This window comes from Tupaia chinensis, unplaced genomic scaffold (genome assembly GCF_000334495.1).
Source record: "Tupaia chinensis unplaced genomic scaffold, TupChi_1.0 Scaffold000426_1, whole genome shotgun sequence".
Classification (NCBI taxonomy): domain Eukaryota; kingdom Metazoa; phylum Chordata; class Mammalia; order Scandentia; family Tupaiidae; genus Tupaia; species Tupaia belangeri.
In genome coordinates this window covers 249,518-268,028 of record NW_006159931.1, presented here as the reverse complement: position 1 = coordinate 268,028, position 18,511 = coordinate 249,518, and the positions used below count along the sequence as shown (strand labels likewise).

Here is an 18,511-nt window from a genome sequence, read left to right as displayed (position 1 = left end):
ACTATGTTAAGCCCTTTACAGAGAAAATTTCATTTAATCTTCAAGTATTCTCTGAAGTAGGAACTATTATAGCATTTCTTGCTACTCGTGGGGAAACTGAGGCACCAAAGAGGGGCTTATGCAGAGATTAAGTGATACAGCTGGTACTTAATCTCAAGTAAGTGTTCCAGGGCCTGGGTACCAATGCCTATGCTACTTACTTACCTCCACTAAATTAGGTCCAGTTGAAATTCTCAGTATACCTGGTTTTCAGGGCTTTTTATAACACATGATAGGGTTACACAACTGCAAGTAGTTTGATACAACAACTTGTGGACATTCGCCTTCAGGCGAACACTCAAATACTAGTTGATACAAATAAAACACTTATTCCAACCTCCTTCCTGCCCATCTACCCTTACCCCCAACAAAGAGCTCAACAGTCAAGGAAAACCAGAATATTACTGAGAAAGCTCATGCGAATCCATTTCAAAAAATGTATCCTATAATCACTCTAAAAACTTGCCATTTCTAAGCTACACTGCAGAATAGCATACTGGATTAATTATGCCAGACTGCAGCAATAACCTTGAATTAAAGCTGCAACCTTCTATTTTTAAGAAACACTTGCCTTTCTGGTTGATGAAACCTGTCGTCCCATCAGGTAACAGACGTGACCAGGAAAGAGAGAAGCGGTAATGAGTCAATCCAAGCTGTTTGATACATTTCAAATCTTCCTCCCACAGTGTGTAGCTGCCACAAGCTACATCGCCAGTCTGGTTCTTGAAAACTCTCTCTCCTCCCTGATGGGTGAATGTGTCCCAGACACAAGGGCCTTTTCCATCTGCATCCCAGCCTCCTGAGAGAAAGAAGAAAATGAAACAGTTACACTCTTGACATCAAGAGGCATATGTGGAATGCAAATATTTGTCACCAAAAGAACATACCTCATTAACTCAATGTACCATATTTATAACTTCAAAATATGCCTTTAAAATAGCATGCATGAGTGGGTTCTGTGTTTAGACGTCCTTGATCCCTGAAGCTGACTGGTGGAAAATGAAAAATTATTGCATATTGCTGCGGCATAGCAGGTTTTCATGGTTCATTATCTGAAGATGTCCCAGCTGGTAAACAGAGGCAGGCCCCAGCTCCTGAATGTCTCCTGCTTAGGAAAATAGTTTGCTGCAACAGCATTTAGAACTCCAGCTTCCCCCTGGCCATCACCAACATGCTCTGTCCTTGTGTGTGAAGGGACGTGGGGACCTTATTCCTTGAACCTCTATCACTGACATGATGTGAGTGTCTCGGATTTCATTCATTCCTATACTGCACTGATGAATGCAATGTCTCAGGCACAATGATAAACACGGAGGACACCAGAGTGAGCCACAGGGTGTGGCATCTCCTTGGAGAGCTCAGCGAACAGGCAGCTGCAAAAGAGCCAACTTAAAGGCCCTCGCTGCATAGAAACCGGGGAAGGGAATTTACCCGAATGCAGGCTGGAGTCGGAGGACATCTCTTTCTCCTCATTTTTTCTGTAAACCTAAGAGTGGTCTAAAAGATAAAGTCTACAAACCTTTCAAAAATAATGTATACTTGGGACCAGCAGTTAGCGTAATGGCTATGTCGCTGGACTCCCACGTAGTCGACAACGGTTTGAGTCCCGGACTCGGTGGCTTAAAACTCACGCCAGGCATGTGTGCGTGTGCACCCAAGATCCCGAGAGGAGAATGGAGGAGAAGGGATTGCAGCGTGACCATCCCCTCTGGGGGGTGATTTCTCGCTTTCTGTCTCTCTGTCTCTGTCTGTCTGGAGAGCGCACACGCCCTATAGCAAAAACCTCTCCGAAAAAAGAAAAAATAAATAATAATAATGTGTACAGTATGTATACGCTTGCATATTTCAAAATATGTCAAACAATCCATGCATTTACTGAACACATACATCTCAGGAAAGAGTATAAACAACACGTTTGAGAATGACAAGTTCAGATCAGTGTGTAACGTTGGGAAGAAAAGGGGGAGGAATGAAGCCAAGGCAAAGTATAAGGTGCTTCAGAGGCCCGTAGGTAGCATGGTGGTTGAGGCATTGGATTGCCATAGGGCCGCCTGCAGTTCAAGTTCTGGACCTGGCAGCTTGCTTTCTCCCTTTCTTTCTTTCTCTCTGGTGGACACACATGACCTATAGCATGTTGATCCAAATAATTATCATAATTTTCTAAATTACTCTTTAAAACAATTATAAGGGGGCTTCCATTGCTTCTCTTATGCTTTTTATTCCTTAAATTAGGTAGGATATGAGGGGCTATTTATTACATTATCCGCAATCCTTTTTGTATGCCTAGACATTTTATCATAATTGTTTTATTAAAAAGAGGTAAGAGCTGCAGTGCAGTAGACGAATCCAGGGACGGGAAGGGCTCTCAGGCCCTCAGTGAGCATTGCATCCTCTTTTTATGTGGACCGTTCTAGCAGGACTCGGGGAAGAGGCAGCCTGGGCAATATGGAGTGAGGGAGGGGATCCCAGGAGACCGACAGGCTGCTGAGAGGAGGAGCTCTCACAAAAGCAAAAATGACTACTGGAATCAAGGTAGGATATTAAATACCTGGACACAAAAGGTCATGAATACTAACAAGTATGACATTCTGGGGCCATGTAATTAGAGAGGCAGTCTGTCCCATTCCAATGGCTCTCAACCTATGTCTCCAAATGCGGTTTAGAGGAATAGGGGCTAGAAAAAATGCGGGTATTCGAACTTAGAATGAAATCAATGCGAACTATAAAATACAGCTTTTTCAGTTACGATCTTATGGTTCTGAATAGCTGATTTAATAAATGAAGAGGCTTAATTTTAGAGAGTTTAGGCAACGGCGTGCTAATAAATATTTACCTGACTAATGTAAAAAAGGGGGGAGACATATATGTTTATTATAATTTTTTACAGATATGAAGTATGTATAACACAGTTTATAACTAATAAATTATATAATACCCTTTACTGTAAGTTGATCCTCATAGAAGGCTCTTTATTTTTGCCAAACTCTTAACTCGGTATCCAACCTATGACAAATGTGAGTGGTTCTCCTATGACTGTCAGTTGATACATTTTGTTTAAATGAACTGGCAAAATGAGAAAAACAACAACAAAGATGTGCCAGATCTTTACTTGTTCACCAATAGCATAAGCTACTTCTTTGCTGAATGGAATAGCAGTTTGTAAAAACTGGAGAATATTCCAGCAGTTTTTCATGTGACAGTATAACAACTACAGAAATGACATTCCTTTAGGTTTAATCTCCATTATTAACAGTTTCTCTCACTTTCTTAAATCTAGACCATCAACAAAACTCTAAACCAAATACTGACTTGTAGCACTTGCCAATTCCTGTGGTGTAAATATCTCCACTATCGCTAATTTCAAGTAACTAATGTGACAGTCACTGAAAGCTGTATTCATTTACTATGAGGATTCCACCTACACAGACACAAAAAAATCTAAATAATTTCAAGGGCATAGATAATAATAAAACTTAGTAAAACAATTAGAAAGTAATTATTGTATTTATTGACTTTTAAAATATAAATTATTTACTTGTAATTTTATATCATTTAATTTTTTAATTTATTTGATATACATTCAATCACAATACATCACAGTTTGTAAAACGAATTATCTCAGCATGAATACACTGCACACCAGTCCATTAAAGACAGTATCATGCACAATATCATTGATAGACAATCCTCCATTTCTGTGACCCATAGAAATGCTTTTCTATTTTTCTCCTGATTCCCTTCCCCTCAGCCCCCCATCCACCTCCCACCTTCCTTTCACACTGGGTCCAGCAGATGGCATAGTGATTACACTGCAGCTCCCACATCACATGATCAACAGCAGTTTGAGTCCCGGGCCTGGTAGCTTAAAACTCACACCTGGTATGTGTACATAAGTGCTCAAAATCCTGAGAGAACGGAAGAGAAGGGAGTGCAGTGGCTCAAAATCCTGAGAGAAGGGAAGAGAAGGGAGTGCAGTGTGGTCAACCTCCCAGGGGCTGATTTCTCACTGTATTTCTGTCTCTCCAGTAAGCACATGCCTCCCATGGCAAAAGGAAAAAAGAAAAGGAAAATTAAAAAAAAAAAAAAAACTCTCTCCTAAGTTAAAGTTGAGTAATGTTCATGTTTAAGAATCAACTCACAAAATTGAAAAAATACAAACAAACAAACAAACAACTTAACAGAAGGCCCCCATGCACCAGCACCGGCTGGCTTCACACATCGCGGATAAATAATTTGCCTAAGATCACACAGTGAGGAAGTACAGCGCCGGGATTTATATCCACGTCTCTCAGACGGTGAAGTCCAATCCCTTCCACTGGACCAGGCTACTCTTAGTAATAAAAACTGAGTGATGAAAGTACTACTCAAGTTATGAAGGCTAAGAAGTCCAAAACAGCAGATTACCCATTTTAGAAAGCAGTCCGTCTACAACGGCTAAAACAAGTTTTGACAAATTTAAGAGGTGTGAATTAGCAGGAAGATGTAGCTGTTCAGAGCAGCTTGTTTTCCTCACATACGAGCTTGAGTTTGAGAAGAGACGCACCCAGAGGAATAGCAGTAACAGGAATCCCAGATTCACATAGGGTTAGTGCCTGTTCCTGTCAGCCAGAGGAAAATCCTCTTAACTCACGGGGAACTGCCTGAGCTAATTAGAAGGTTGTGCTTGTGTAGTGGGGAACAACAGCCTTAAGACCTGGTTCTGCCAAACACATTTTAAAAGCAAAACCAAAAGCCTGGCACTGTTTCTAAGTACCTTAACTGAATTCCAAAACAAAGCTCAACAATAGTTACAGGGACACAAAAGCGCCCCTACCCAAAAAGTCAAACTAACAATTTCAGGCCAGCCAGATGGCATGGTAGTTAAGGTGACTGGCTTCCACATGGCCGACTGAGAGTTTCGAGTTCCAGATCCGGCGTCTCAAAAAACATGTGCAAGCATGCATGACCAAAAATCCCAAGAGGACAGTGGAAAAGGGAATGTGGCATGGCCATCCCCTCTGAAGGGTGCTTTCTCACTCTGTCCCTGTCTCTCTGGTGAGCTCACATGTCCCATAGCAAAAACTAAAAGCAAAACTAACAATATTGGGGCTCTAATATGAAACCACCAGGCATTAAAAGAAGTAGGAAAATATGACACATAAAATCTAATATCAAAATAGGTCCCAAAAGGACCCAGGTATTAGAATTAGCAAATGACTAGCAAATGATGATTTTAGTACACTATTACATCTGTGTTCTGTATATTCAAGACGCTAAAGAAAATATGAAATATTTTACGTAGAGACATGGAAGATATTTTAAAAGACCTCAATTAAACTTCAAAAGAAAAACTATAATGCCTGAAATGGATATGATTAATAGCAGATTAAACATTGCAGAAGACTAGTGTACTAAGACAAAGCAATAAAAACTCTCCAAAAGGGAAAGAAGAAAAAAAACTCAAAATATAAACAGAGAATCATGAGCTCTGGGATAATTTCAATTAGCGTAGTACAAAGGAACTTCAGACAGTTCATGGAAAAATGGAATTAAAGTACAAGTTTACTTTGATGCAAATTGTTTCTGAAATCCATGCATACTTTTTTCATATATTCATTTTTCCAAAAAATTTTGAAGATCCCTTACAGACACATTAAAAACAATCCAAAAGAAAAAGGAAAGAAAGGGACATTAAAAATATTTGAATGGCAGAAATTTTTTACACATAATAAAAACTATAAACTGGGGTAGCAGGTAGCATGTGGTCAAGGCTCTAGACCCCCACACGGCCACCCACAGTTCAAGTCCCAGACCCAGCAGTTTGCTTTCTCACTTTCTCTCTCTCTCTTTCTCTCTGTCTCTGTCTTTCTCTCTGGTGAGCCTATGTGCCCTATAGTAAATTTAAATGACAATAATAATAAATAAAATTGAATAAATAATTGTTTTTACAATAAAGCTATAAACCTACAGATCCAAGATCAATGAACCCCAAGCACAAGACACATGAAGAATCTGTACAGGGGATAACAGAAGGCATAATCAAAGCCAGTGATGAAACAGACTTAAACGCTGCCAGAGGAAAAGGCATACACAGATCTTTCTCAGTTTACAATGGATACAGCCACTGTCAGTTGAAAATACTGTAAGTTGAAAACAATTTGAATAAACCTAATCTAACCTAACACATAGCGTAACCTAGCCTAAATGTTCTTGGAACACTTTTTTTTTATTCTTTTTTTAATTTAAATTTATTTATTTACATTCATTTACTATACATTATTATACCATACAAAATGAGATTTTCCATCCAGAATACACTGTATATTGGCTCAATCAGGCACATCAACATATGTGTTATCATCAACAAATAATTTTCTATTTCTTGTTTCCTGTCTATTTTGCTTTTTTTCCCATCCTTGATTCCCTATGTCTCACCCTCTGCCGTCTCCCACCCTCCTCCCACCCTGTCTCTGGTATCCATGGTTGCTTTCTATGCCTTTCCCTCCACATTTTATTGGTTCACTCAAGATCTTAATTAATCTCAATATTCTCACTAGCAAGCGCGGCTGATATATACATATCCATGAACACGAGCCTGACTTCAGGCATAAACCTCAGTGAGTAGAATGAACGTACTATAAAGTAGCACCTTTTAAGAGTTCTCACAGTGGACCTGGCCAAGGAAAAGGCCACATGTCATTCAGAGGCTGCTGAGGGTGACTGCCGAAAGAAGGCACTCGGGCCTCCAGAGCCCATTAGTAACGTTGCAATATTCTGTCAAGAAGTGGTAAGTGCCTGTATCTCACTTTTCAGTAATTTTGAAGAAAATAAAATTGTCTCTGAAATTGCCGACCTTTAAAGAACTAGGAGAGCTTCCCACAAACATGTACAATATTGATACTTTTTCAGATATCAAAGACTGCTCAGGCTACAGAGCATCATGCAAGAGCAGTGACTTGTGAGCCAGGCTTAGGTGAGTTCATGCCGTGTCTCTACACGGCTTCTCTGTACGTAAAGTACAGAGGGTAAAACTGACTCCATCGGAGTCTAGGAAAAGTCACGTGAGCCAAAACGAAATGCATGGCAGTGTAGGTCACCGCGCGTGTGCTCGGCCGGCATCGGCTCTCGTCTTCCCCTCCAGGCTCAATGAATGAGCACCACCTATAGTTACACACACAGGGCTGGTTCTTAGTGTCCTGCCTTCTTCCTGTGGCCCGATCTTGATGCCAGGGCAGACACGTAGGAAACACACTACATAGAATATTTGCACACTTGTCTGTGATTAAGAATCAGTATCTTGGCGTGCAAGTGTTAGTCCATGAGACCTTCCTCATTTAGGAGCTATCATCGCATGAGGTGTCATTTAACTGTCATTTATTGCCACGAAAGTGTCCATGAGAGCCACGGGCTAATATAGACCTCAGGCCTCTGCTCTTAGGAAATTACGTGGAGTACAAGGTAAATACAAGGGGTGGTATGAATATATGGCTGTCTGTCCATTTTCCTTCAAAATACCGAAAGGACCACACCATCTCTTAGAAGCAGTTCTCACTCACCCTCCTCTGAGCACCTACTCTACACAGAACATGCAGTGCTAGAATTATTTTTAGAATGTATTTGGCCTCCTTTACTCTGAGTCTCATCTCTTTGGTAGCAGGAAAGGAATGGTGTATGGAAATAGTATATGCTGACTAAAATACTTTTTATGTGGCATGCTTCACATAAAACAGGAATATTGGGGCCAGCAGGCGGTGTGGAGGTTAAGGCAGCTTGACCCCACGTGGCTGACTTGTAGTTTGAGTCTTGGATCCAGTGGCCTGAAGAACATTCCAGGCCTACTTGAGTGCATGCCCAAAATCCAGAGAGGAGAATGGAGAAGGGATTATGGCATGGTCATCCGCCTGGGGAGTGATTTCTCACTTTCCCTCTCTGTCCTGCTTGTCGACTGCTCCCATCTACTACGAAATAGAACGCGGGTGTAATTTAACCACCGCAGTGGTAATTTAGAAAAATAACACCGTGAACGGGAACACGCAGCGAGAGGAGAGAGTTCCATCCCGGTTCTAGGCCCTGAACTCTTTGGACTCCAGCCCTGCACTAGTAACTACAAAGCCTTCTCCAAGTCCCTCTAGTTATTAGAGTCCTGTCTGGTATGTGAGGCTTTGCATCTCAACTTCTGCTCCTGCTATGGCACTGTTCCTTCTTTTATCTTTCAGTTAAGTCTCTTTCAGTCTGCCATTTTTGCCCCGAGTCACATTATCTCGTGAAAGATATTTTTCTCTGTCATTGCAAGAAAACCTCTACTCTTCTTTCCACCCATGGGAGCATCACATTACTCCATTCTGGCTCCAGCTTCTGAATACCACCAAGCTGCTTGGGGCCCCATTGCAAAGGACAGCGAGGACGGCGTGGTGGCGGGAAGAAAACATGATTACAATAGGAGCTGTCATTGCTGGAGCCCTTATAGAGCACGGGCACTTGCTAACCACTTTCTGTACTTTCTAACTCCTGGTTATTGCCCCCGACATGGTTTTCGTTTTTTGTGTTTTGTTTTTTTTTTTTTTGCTAAAGGGTATGTGTGCTCACTGGAGAGAGACAGAGATAGAAAGTGAGAAATCACCCCCTGGAGGCAAGGTAATGGCCATGCCCCGATCCATTCTTCTCTTGGGATTCTGGGCATGCAATGTGCACATGGTTGGCATGGTGTTTTTTTTTTTTTCAAGCTGCTGAGTCTGAGACTCAGACTCAGACTGTGCCATCGGCCCTGTGGGATATAGCCACCTTAACTACCATGCCACCTGCTGCTCATCCCTATTTAAATATGAGAAATCTGAGGGTTGTTTTGTTTTGTTTTGTTTTAGTTCAAGGATTTGGAGACAGTCCTGGGGCTAGTGACTGGCAGAATGAAAACTGAGTCAGGTGTAACTGAACGGAGCCTGTGCTCTTCACTACAACTCTTTGACCTTTCCATTTATATTTTCTATATATTAGGTTCTCCCTGTGGCTTATTATTATTAATTATTGCATGCATTGTTGGCACCCGCGCATTGAGAACTGCCTCGCTGGGCGGCAGTATATCATCGGTGCACCTGATGGATGGTTTCGTACTAGGCTTCGCTTTTTCAGGGGCTGCCTCCCCTATGAATAGATCTCAGAGCAATGAGTCCTTCAAGGAACGCACTCTTGCCTTGCTGACGTCCTCAGGGACTACAGTCCTAGCCTCTTTCTGGACTAGCTGATGGCCTGGCTGTACTGATCTCGAGGCCAGTGACGACCCAGACCTGTGGGGTTGCCCAGTCAGTCCTGCCCACACATCTCTGCATCTCTGGGGGTTCTCTGACACCTGCATTCAGTCATCGCTTTAATCTCCCAGCACCTTGAGAAGGACATTCACCCCGTTCCAGCTTTCATGCAGGAGAAAAGAGCTCCTGGATAAAATAAAAGGTAAGAGTTGTCCCCAAGGGCAGGAAGTAGTCTTTTCAGTGGCTTTTTTTCCCCTTCTGTTTCCCTTAATAATATAAATAAAGGCATCTTGTTATGTAACTATGGGACAGGAACAAGGGTTCAGACACCAGTGCTTAAAATGCAAAAGGTGCCCTACATTCAAACTGGAGGTGCCCAAAAGAAGCACCCTTTGCAACACCAACATTTTTAACTCTTTTCTCCTCTGCTACATGAAAATTACAAAATGCTATTGATCTATAACTTCTCGATGACATCGTGTGAAACATAAAATACTCCAAGAATCTTCAACTCCTGGGACTTTGCCAAGTCTGATTCCAAAAGCAAATCAACCCAAGAATTCTATAACCAGGATTCAATTTCACTATTTTCTTAACCATCACAAATCACAGATTTTTGTTGAGCACAAAAATTGACTCCCTGCCTCTATTCTATGAAATGGGCAGAGTAGATTGATTTTTCTCTAAGTTAAATATAAATGTCATATTTTAAATAATCCCATTTCTATATATTTTTTTTAGAATACCTACAGAAATTTGGCACTCATGAAAATAAGCCAATGGCATCTCTTTTTTGACTAATGAAAATCAGTCCTTAGAAGCAGCTGAATTTTTTTGTTGGTGGTGTTTTTCCACGAGCAAGAATGACAGAGCAACAGCAACCCTAAGTCCTGCTGCTTCCATCCACCCCCAGCAGTTAGCAGCCCTGAATAACAGGAAAGGACATGCCCAGCATACACAGAGAGGTCTCCAGACTTGAACCAAGAACCTTCCCATGTAAGACTGACTTGCAGAGCGTCACTTTTTCCTATATATAGAGAGAGAGAGAGAGAGAGAGAGAGAGAGAGAGAGAGCGAGAGCGAGCGAGAGCGAGAGCATCTTCAACTATCACCACCTTAGCAAATTCTGAATACATCAAACAAATGAAGTAAGAATTCCTGACTGGGACTAGCAGTTGGTGTAATGGCTATGTCGCTGGACTCCCATGTAGTCAATCGCAGTTTGAGTCCCGGACCTGGAGGCTTAAACTCACGCCGGGTGCATGTGCATGTGCGTGCATGCCCAAGATCCTGAGAGGGGAACGGAGGAGAAGGGATTGCGGTGTGGCCATCCCCACCGTGGGGTGATTTCTCGCTTTCTGTCTCCCTCTCTGTCTTTCTGGTGAGTGCACGCGCCCTATAGCAAAAATCGCTCTCAAAAAAAAAAAAAAAGAAAAAAAGAAAGAATTCCTGACTTAACTTACCCAGAAATGTGTGCTTGTTAGTTTTTCTGTAATTAAAAACTAAAGTGTTAGGACTCCAGAAACTAATTCACTCTGGATGACTTAACTTCTTTGGGTCTGTGCCCTCCTCTGTCAAAGGGGAATAATTATAGCCACCTTCTAAGAGTTTCTTAAGGATGTGTATTAAATATTTGGCACAGCAACTAGCAGGTTTGTTTTTTTGTTTGTTTGTTTGCTTTTTTAAAGTAGTGCTTATTGTTAACATTCCTATCATCATGATGGCAAGCCTTTTCTATTGATCGACGCGATTCTTAGGTTTGAAATATTTCACTATAGACTCACAGGACCCTGAGGCCCATGCGATATATCCCAATGCACTGACAGGCCGTGTTGCAGGGGACCCCGGCACAGGTTTTGTCTTGGAAAAGGATGCTGCTCGTCATCAATGTATCACAGACACGAGAGCCAGCCTGAGGTATTGCTGAGTCACAGTCCAGTGCCCGAGGAGACAGAACCAGCGTCCCCTTGATAGATCTGTACTCGGCATGGCCGCGTCTCCCTAGACCTGAGTGCACCTGGAGGTCTGTTACCCTTGAAGCCGTTCATTAGAAGAGGTAGGCGCATCAGAAATGTCACAGCAAGTTCCTCTCGGCCCGCTGTCACGTGTCATGAATTCTTCTGTTGAACCCATTTGGAGTAATCAGTGACCCAATCCACACAAACCTCCTCTGCGTGTCCTCTCTCCTGTCACCTGTTTATGTTCCATAAACTGCACTGTGAGCTCAGGGAGAGCCAGCGAGGCCTCGGGCAGAGTTTACGGCTAATTTTTTATTATTACTATTTCTTTGCGGCCTAGATTACCCACAATAAAGTGATAGAAAACTACCGCGCAGAGGGTCCATAAACACTTTTTTTTTTTTCCTAAAGAAAAAATAAAGAAGTATAAAATATGCAGTTTACGCCTGGGAATTCTCAGAGCAACCCCGTAGGTGAGAGACAATCATTCCTTGTAGGTTTTAGGAAAGATATAATTTACCTTTATTTGTAGACACAAACTCTAAGAAAACATGACTTGTCATCAATGCCTCTCGCATTTGGAAATATTTATGGGATTGAAACAGTTATCTGGAGGCAGACATTTCATTTCAATGTCATAGGTCAGGCATGTTGGCTAACACCCCAGATAATATTGATGTACCTTCAAATTTTTAAATAATGTTTATACCATTTATTTATTCATTCATATATAGAGCACCCATCCTGAAGTATCTGGGACACTGAACAAGGTTTACATAAATCTGACTGTTTTTTCCTCTGGGCCATTTGGCTCAGTCTGGCAGACCATAAATATTCAATAATACTTTACAATGACAAAGCATCTTTATGCAAACATCTCTAAGCACATTATTCACCAATATTACAATCTCCTTTTTAACCTACTGATAAAGTCACACAAACTAATTGACTTTCTTCAAGGTCCCACCACAAATTGTTTATTTTGTAGCCTAGAGTCCAGGTGTCCTGATCCTGGTTATAACTAAAGGCTGAAACAAGTAATGCACACACTTTATAGGTGCTTGAGCTGACGACCTACACTAAATATTTCTAAATTGAATCTGTTAGGCACAATGTCTTCTTTAAAGATGTGAAATGTTGGGATGCGTCCAACCGAATTTTATAACTTCTGTTCCAATTTGCCCAAGGCCAGTTACCATTTTCAGAGTCCCAAGAATGACCTATGTTAATTGAATCCAGTTACAAACACTTAAACTTTCACACTCTAATCAAATCAGGTTTCTAAATAGAAATTGAAGTTGGAGCCGAAAAATAAAACTTTTTGGGGAAAGGTCTAGTTGGAGGAATAGCACAGCTGCCCCAGAATAGTCAAGCAAAGTGAGAAACTTGGCCATTCCTGGGAGAGGTGGTCAAGTCTCCAACTGCTCATGTCACCCAAGCAAAAGGAGATATTTTCAATGATTTATTTGACCTCTTTTCCCAAGTGATAAATAATACAGGTTAAATATACAAAATTAATAAATACAAAAAATGAGAAAAAAAATCGAATCACCCCCAATCTATTTGTGACATAAGGACACATTGTATAAACCTCCAACCTCAGGAAAAAAAAACTGACTGAGGCCACCAGCCACTGAGCCCTGAAACCCATCACAACACAGGTACTATAGCCACTGCTCTCTGGGCTGGTCTCAGACACCAATGGTATGGCAAGGTGGCCATGGGAGGCCAGTTCCCGGAAGATGTGCAACTTTTCTGACAGGTAACTTTGGATCAGAGACTCCCCAGAAACCTTGCTGAACTTCTGCTTGAACTGAACTGCATTCTAAATGATTCCCTCGAACTTCATCTCTTCTTGGTTCCCTCTCTCCCTCACTTCTCAGACATACGTGCCAGCCTCTCCTGTTTTTTCTCATGGGCCTTCTCCTTAATAAAAGTCTGGCATGTTCAATATCATCTTGGCATCTGCTTCTCAGAGGACCCAGACTAGTATAGACGAGGATGGTGATGGTGGTGAAGATGATGGTAATGGAGGCTGACTGTATTAATGATGGTGGTCATAGCAGTGATGAAAATTACGACGATAAAGATGAACATTATTGAGTTTTTAGGAATGCTAGGTCTGTACCAGCCAGTGGCATGGTGGTTTAGGCAGCTGGATCCCACACGGCTAACTGCATGGTTGAGTTCTGGACCCAACAGCTTGGAAAACAGTCCAGGCACATGTGCGTGCATGGCCAAAATCCAAAATCCTGAGAAGAAAATGGAGAACGGATTGAAGAGTGCCTACCCCCACCCTGGAGGCATTTCTCACTTTTCCTGTCTCTTTTTGCCTCTGTCTCTCTTCAGTGAGCACACGCACCTTATAGCAAATTAAAAGAAAAAAAAAAAAGTTAGGCCCTATGCTGAAAGGTTGCCTAAAATACTTCATTTTACTTCCAATGAACTCCAAAAAGTAGATGTTACTCAGTTGAGGGAACTAAATCGTACAGAGAACGAGTAAAAAGGGAAACAAAAAGCTCACATTGCTTGTGAGTACAGAAAGTAAAAATCGAACTTTTGTTTTTCCTATACCAGTAGAGCGTAGAAGCACTGGTACCAGTAGCCACACTTAATATTACCTCTCTGCATTTATATTTTGTTGTATAATCTTCTAGCCCTTTCTCTGGGCTACAATTATTCCATAGTTATAGCTAATTAAAAATACTAACTGTAATAAGTCAAACCTCTTTTTTTTCAAGAAATGGAATTTTTACTTGCATTTTTTGTTTCCTCTAAAATTATCCACTTCACTTGGATTGTATAGGCCTGATCGATGCATTCAAACGTGGTTAGTTAGCTTATTCCGATAACGTATTTTCCAGATTTGTCTCACATATATCGAGAGACACTACATCAACTCTGTGTAGATTGGAGAAATTTTTACAGGTTATTAAAACAAGCAAAGGTCAAGCAAATGAGCCAAGGCCAAGTAACTTAGACGATTGAGACTATTAACACATCTAAAATAACAATGCCCAGCCTCCAGTTTTAGAATTTATTGACACTATTAAGTAGACCACTTAATAACAAACCCATGGATTGTTTTTCTAAGTGAAACAATGGGTACAATGAGATGCACTTTAAAAGATTTACATCCATAGGCATCTTTCTAAGAAAGAACATTGACTTGGAACTAGTAGCAGCTTACTAATTCAGGAATAGAACTTTCTGATGGCAGCCATGCCATTAGAATAATTTGACTTTCCTCAAGGTCCTCCAGGAATCACAGAGTCAATCTTCAGTCTTGGCAGATTTCTGCCAGTGGCTCAAAACACAGAGTTTTCTGGGCTTTCATGTTAAACACTGATTGTGGTAGCTACAAATGGTTTCTACTATATACCAATGGGCAGCCTCAAGGGGTGTTCCATCAGCAACCCTCAGAAGAGCCTTCTTAAATCAATACAAATTCTAATAGGAAGAGTGTGATTGCTTTGCAAAGATGGCTTTTGGATGTGTTACCAAGATCCCACCCTCCCATTCAAGGTGTCCTCCCACAGCCCCTCTACCATGGAAACGAAAACTTCTAATCCGCTCTGACCACTCAGCAAGTCCCACCACTAAACCTCCACTGCTGTTACTGGGTAGATCAAGACTGAGAAGTAACCGTGGCACATGTATGACAACTGCTTCAATGCTATAGATGCTGGAAAGATCCACTGTCTAACTTTCTCCACCCCAGTACACTTTAAGCTCTAACTTTGAAGTGGGCAAACAAACTAAATCCCTAAATGCTTTCTAGTTTCTCAAAATCTGTCACCTCTGAATATTGTCTGTCCCTTACAACCACTGGTTGTCTGCCCACTCATTTTGACTCTGAGTTCCACAGTGCCTTTTGTTGCTTTGTTTCTTGTGGAGATGACCACGTGTTCTCCCTCTGTCACGAATGAGTTGTGCCACATTGATCATGTCAGGCAATCTCTGCAACCTCCACAAAATAAGGAAAGTATGTCTTTGTTCTAATAAACATGTCCCCTGAAAAGGAATCAGGAATTGCTACGCAGAGAGGGAATAATGTCGAGGGAAATCCTGAGTGAATAGGCATAAGTTGCCCCACCCTTCCCCTTCATTCAGAAAGTTGCTCCATCTGTTATTTTGTTTTTTAGAGTACTGAGTTGGATTTTCTTGAAAATCTGATTTTGCTGTATTCATACACACTAAATGTCACCAAATAGAAGATTCCTAAAGTTCTGCCTTGTCATTCTAACATTTTATAAGAAGGTCAGTTCTATGTGGTCTTCTTGTAAGTCAAGGAGTTCTTCTCCAGACCTTAGCCCAGATGTTGTAACCTTGCTCACCTTTCCCCTCTCCGTTTCCCCTCCACAACCCTAGTTCAAGCACTCTCTTCCATCCTGACTTGCCCCACTAACTAATCACTGGTGGTCACCTACAAATCCAACCGGAAACATGAGAATGAATTTTTAGTTCCCCCTAGACATTTCTATAAAGATCGTAAGAGAATGTCAAATACAAATTCAACCTATTCTATTTCTACCACACAACTGTCAAATCTGCTCCTTCTCTAGTGTTTTACTCCTGCTCATATCATCACAAGCCAGCCTGTTACCTATAAGTCAAAATATAATCACAAGAGTTACCTTAGTCTCCAGGACCAGCAGGTGGCATGGTGGTTAAGGTCACTGGACTCCCACATGGCTGACCACAGTTCGAGTCCTGGACCTGGTGGCTTGCTTTCTCACTTTGGGTCCCTCTTGATTGCCCTCACTCTGTCTCTCCCTGGTCAAATATTATTTAATTAATTAATTAATTCTTATTTTAAAAAAAGATTTATCTTAGTCTCCTTCCTCTTATCTTTTTCATGTCCTACATCCCATCCATGAATATATCCTTGGGCTCTCTTGGGCTCTCCCTCAGTAATGTTCCTTTATTCTTTTGTTCTTCACCATGTCTTCCACCCAAATTCAGGTCATTGTCACCTGACAACTGTTCCCAAAACTTATCTCCTTCCATTGAGCTCATTCTCTGTATTGCAGTCAAAACTCTTTTCTTCTTTTTTCCTTTTCTTTTTTTAAAGTTTTTGCCATGTGCACTCACCAGAGAGGTGAGAAACAGTGAAGGAAAGTAAGAAATCACCACCGAGGGAGATGGTCCCTTCTCTTCCATTCTCCTTCTGGGATCTTGAGCATGCATGCACATGCTCCCAGTGTAATTTTCGAGCCACCAAGTCCGGGACTCAAATCACTGTCAGTCATATGGGAGTCCAGCACCTGAACCACTATACCACCTGCTGGCCCCTCAAAACTCTTTCTAAAAGCCGATGTGGTAGGCTGGTGCTTACTTGTAATCTTAGCTGTTTGGGAAGCCAAGGCAAGAGGACAGTGATAGAGTGAAACCCTATTATAAAAATAAAGAAGTAACTCTCTCTAATACACCTGCCTAACTGCTTCAGAATATTTTATCGCTATAAAATACCTAATGCACATAATCTCAATATCAATTCAACTGAGTACTTTCTGTGTATCATGACATGGACCTGTTTTGCCTATCTTGCTTCAGAGCCTACCATTCATCCCATCTTCAGAAAACACAGCCTATGACAGGCTTTATCAAAGCATGAGCTGTCTACAAAACAATCACACAGGCCTCTTGCAAAATCTAAATCCCTGGACCCCACCTGTAAATACAACTATTGTATCATCTCCTACAAAGCCTACATCTACATTTAAAAAAGAACTCCCAATGATTCGAATCCATTAAGTATTAGAATTCTAAACCATTTACCTACTTAACTGGATTTGATTACACCATCCCCCTAATACTAATACAGTGTAAATATTTACGTGTTTGTGCCTTAGCTCAAAATGTCTCTTCTGCTAATAGTCCCTCTTCCATCTGTCCCTTGAGAACAAAATGCTAAACGTTTCTCCTTAAAACCTAACGTGGATACCCCACGCAGTCTCCCACACAGACTATTCTTTATTCCCCTGCTTCCCCACGTTTGCTCCAACGACGTTTTGCTTGTTCAGCTCTGGGAGGTGTCCCATGATACCACAGTCATGTGCTAGCCTCTCTCTTCCATTAGAAGATTGGATTCACCTGATCACTGGAGTCACCCTACACCTATAGGCTCTCGTACTCACAGAATATACACATGTGAGTGGGATGCATAACTACATGGCAATAATGCAAATACAACTCATTCCACGTAATTTAATTATTCATTGCATGCCAAGGAACTTGGGTATCCAAGTACAACATGGAGACAGACCTCTTCTGGATCATCTTACATAATCTCTCCAACCAAGAGAATGTTACCGTCTAATAGCCAACCACACATTCATTACCTGTAGTGAGTTGTATCTGGACCCTGTTTGAGCAATGAAGAGTACAAGAATGGCCTCAACTGCATGTTTGCAATATAACACTATAATATCTCCACTAGGTCTCTCAGCTCTCCCTTTATCAAGCCAGTTGGGCAACAGAAGTTTATATGCCTGCATTTGTCAAGTTCTGAGCACTAGGGGGAACCAAAGGATTCACAATAGTCCCTGTCATCCCCGTCAACATATCGTGCTCACACCCACACAACAAGCAATGAGCAAAGCTCCTTTGCAATATTTCACCCTGTAAAAGAGCCTTCCTTTCCCACCCTCTGTTACACATGGTTGATATGCATCCCTAACTTGTGCTTGCAAACTACTTGTGGAGAATAAATTATAAGATATATACAGTAATGGACCATCAAGAGAAAATGTTGCTTTTTCAAAGATCCCCAAGTATGCATCTGCATGATGGACTACAATGACTCCAAGGAAGATTACTGTCTTTAGAGTAAATAATACACTTTTTTCTCCGCGTCTCAAAGCCTGTATTTAAATGATTATTCATAGGTGTTGTGGGAGACATTAAGCTTTAGCTTGGCAATTCCCAACGTAAAATTCCGTAATGTTTCAAAAACCTTGTTTACGAGTCACCTGCCCAGAAATTCACCATTGCCTCTTACATTACGTTCCAAATTCCCAGACCAACCCCCAAAATCTATTTATCTCATTAGACAGCTGAAGGGTATGCAGTGACACCTACTCGCATTTACAGCATTGTTCCTTTGGGAGAATGTCCTGTAAATTTCCAGTCAAGTGGCATGCAAATTCCTGCATTCCGAGGTGTGTGGGGAAAGATGAGAGGATGAGAATGAGAAGGCAAGGGGGTCAGGTAGTCCCAGGAATCAGAATCCTCTTAATCTGAAGCACACATTCAAAAAGTGCTCTTCTCTAAATGATCACTGCCCACTGGG

General features: G+C 41.4%; 1 protein-coding gene across 5 annotated transcripts in view; it reads right to left on the bottom strand.

The window, feature by feature from the left end:
• LOC102498111 (cytosolic beta-glucosidase) overlaps positions 1-18,511 on the bottom strand; it is a 132,336-nt gene that overhangs the window by 107,619 nt on the left and 6,206 nt on the right. For all 5 annotated transcript variants that reach the window (XR_001370826.2, XM_027774374.1, XM_014590289.2 and 2 more), the window contains exon 2: positions 611-838. Coding sequence is in view for 4 of the 5 variants with exons in the window: in XM_027774374.1 (XP_027630175.1) it covers positions 611-838 (228 nt within the window). In the remaining variant the exon portion in view is untranslated. The remainder of the gene's footprint in view (positions 1-610; positions 839-18,511) is intronic.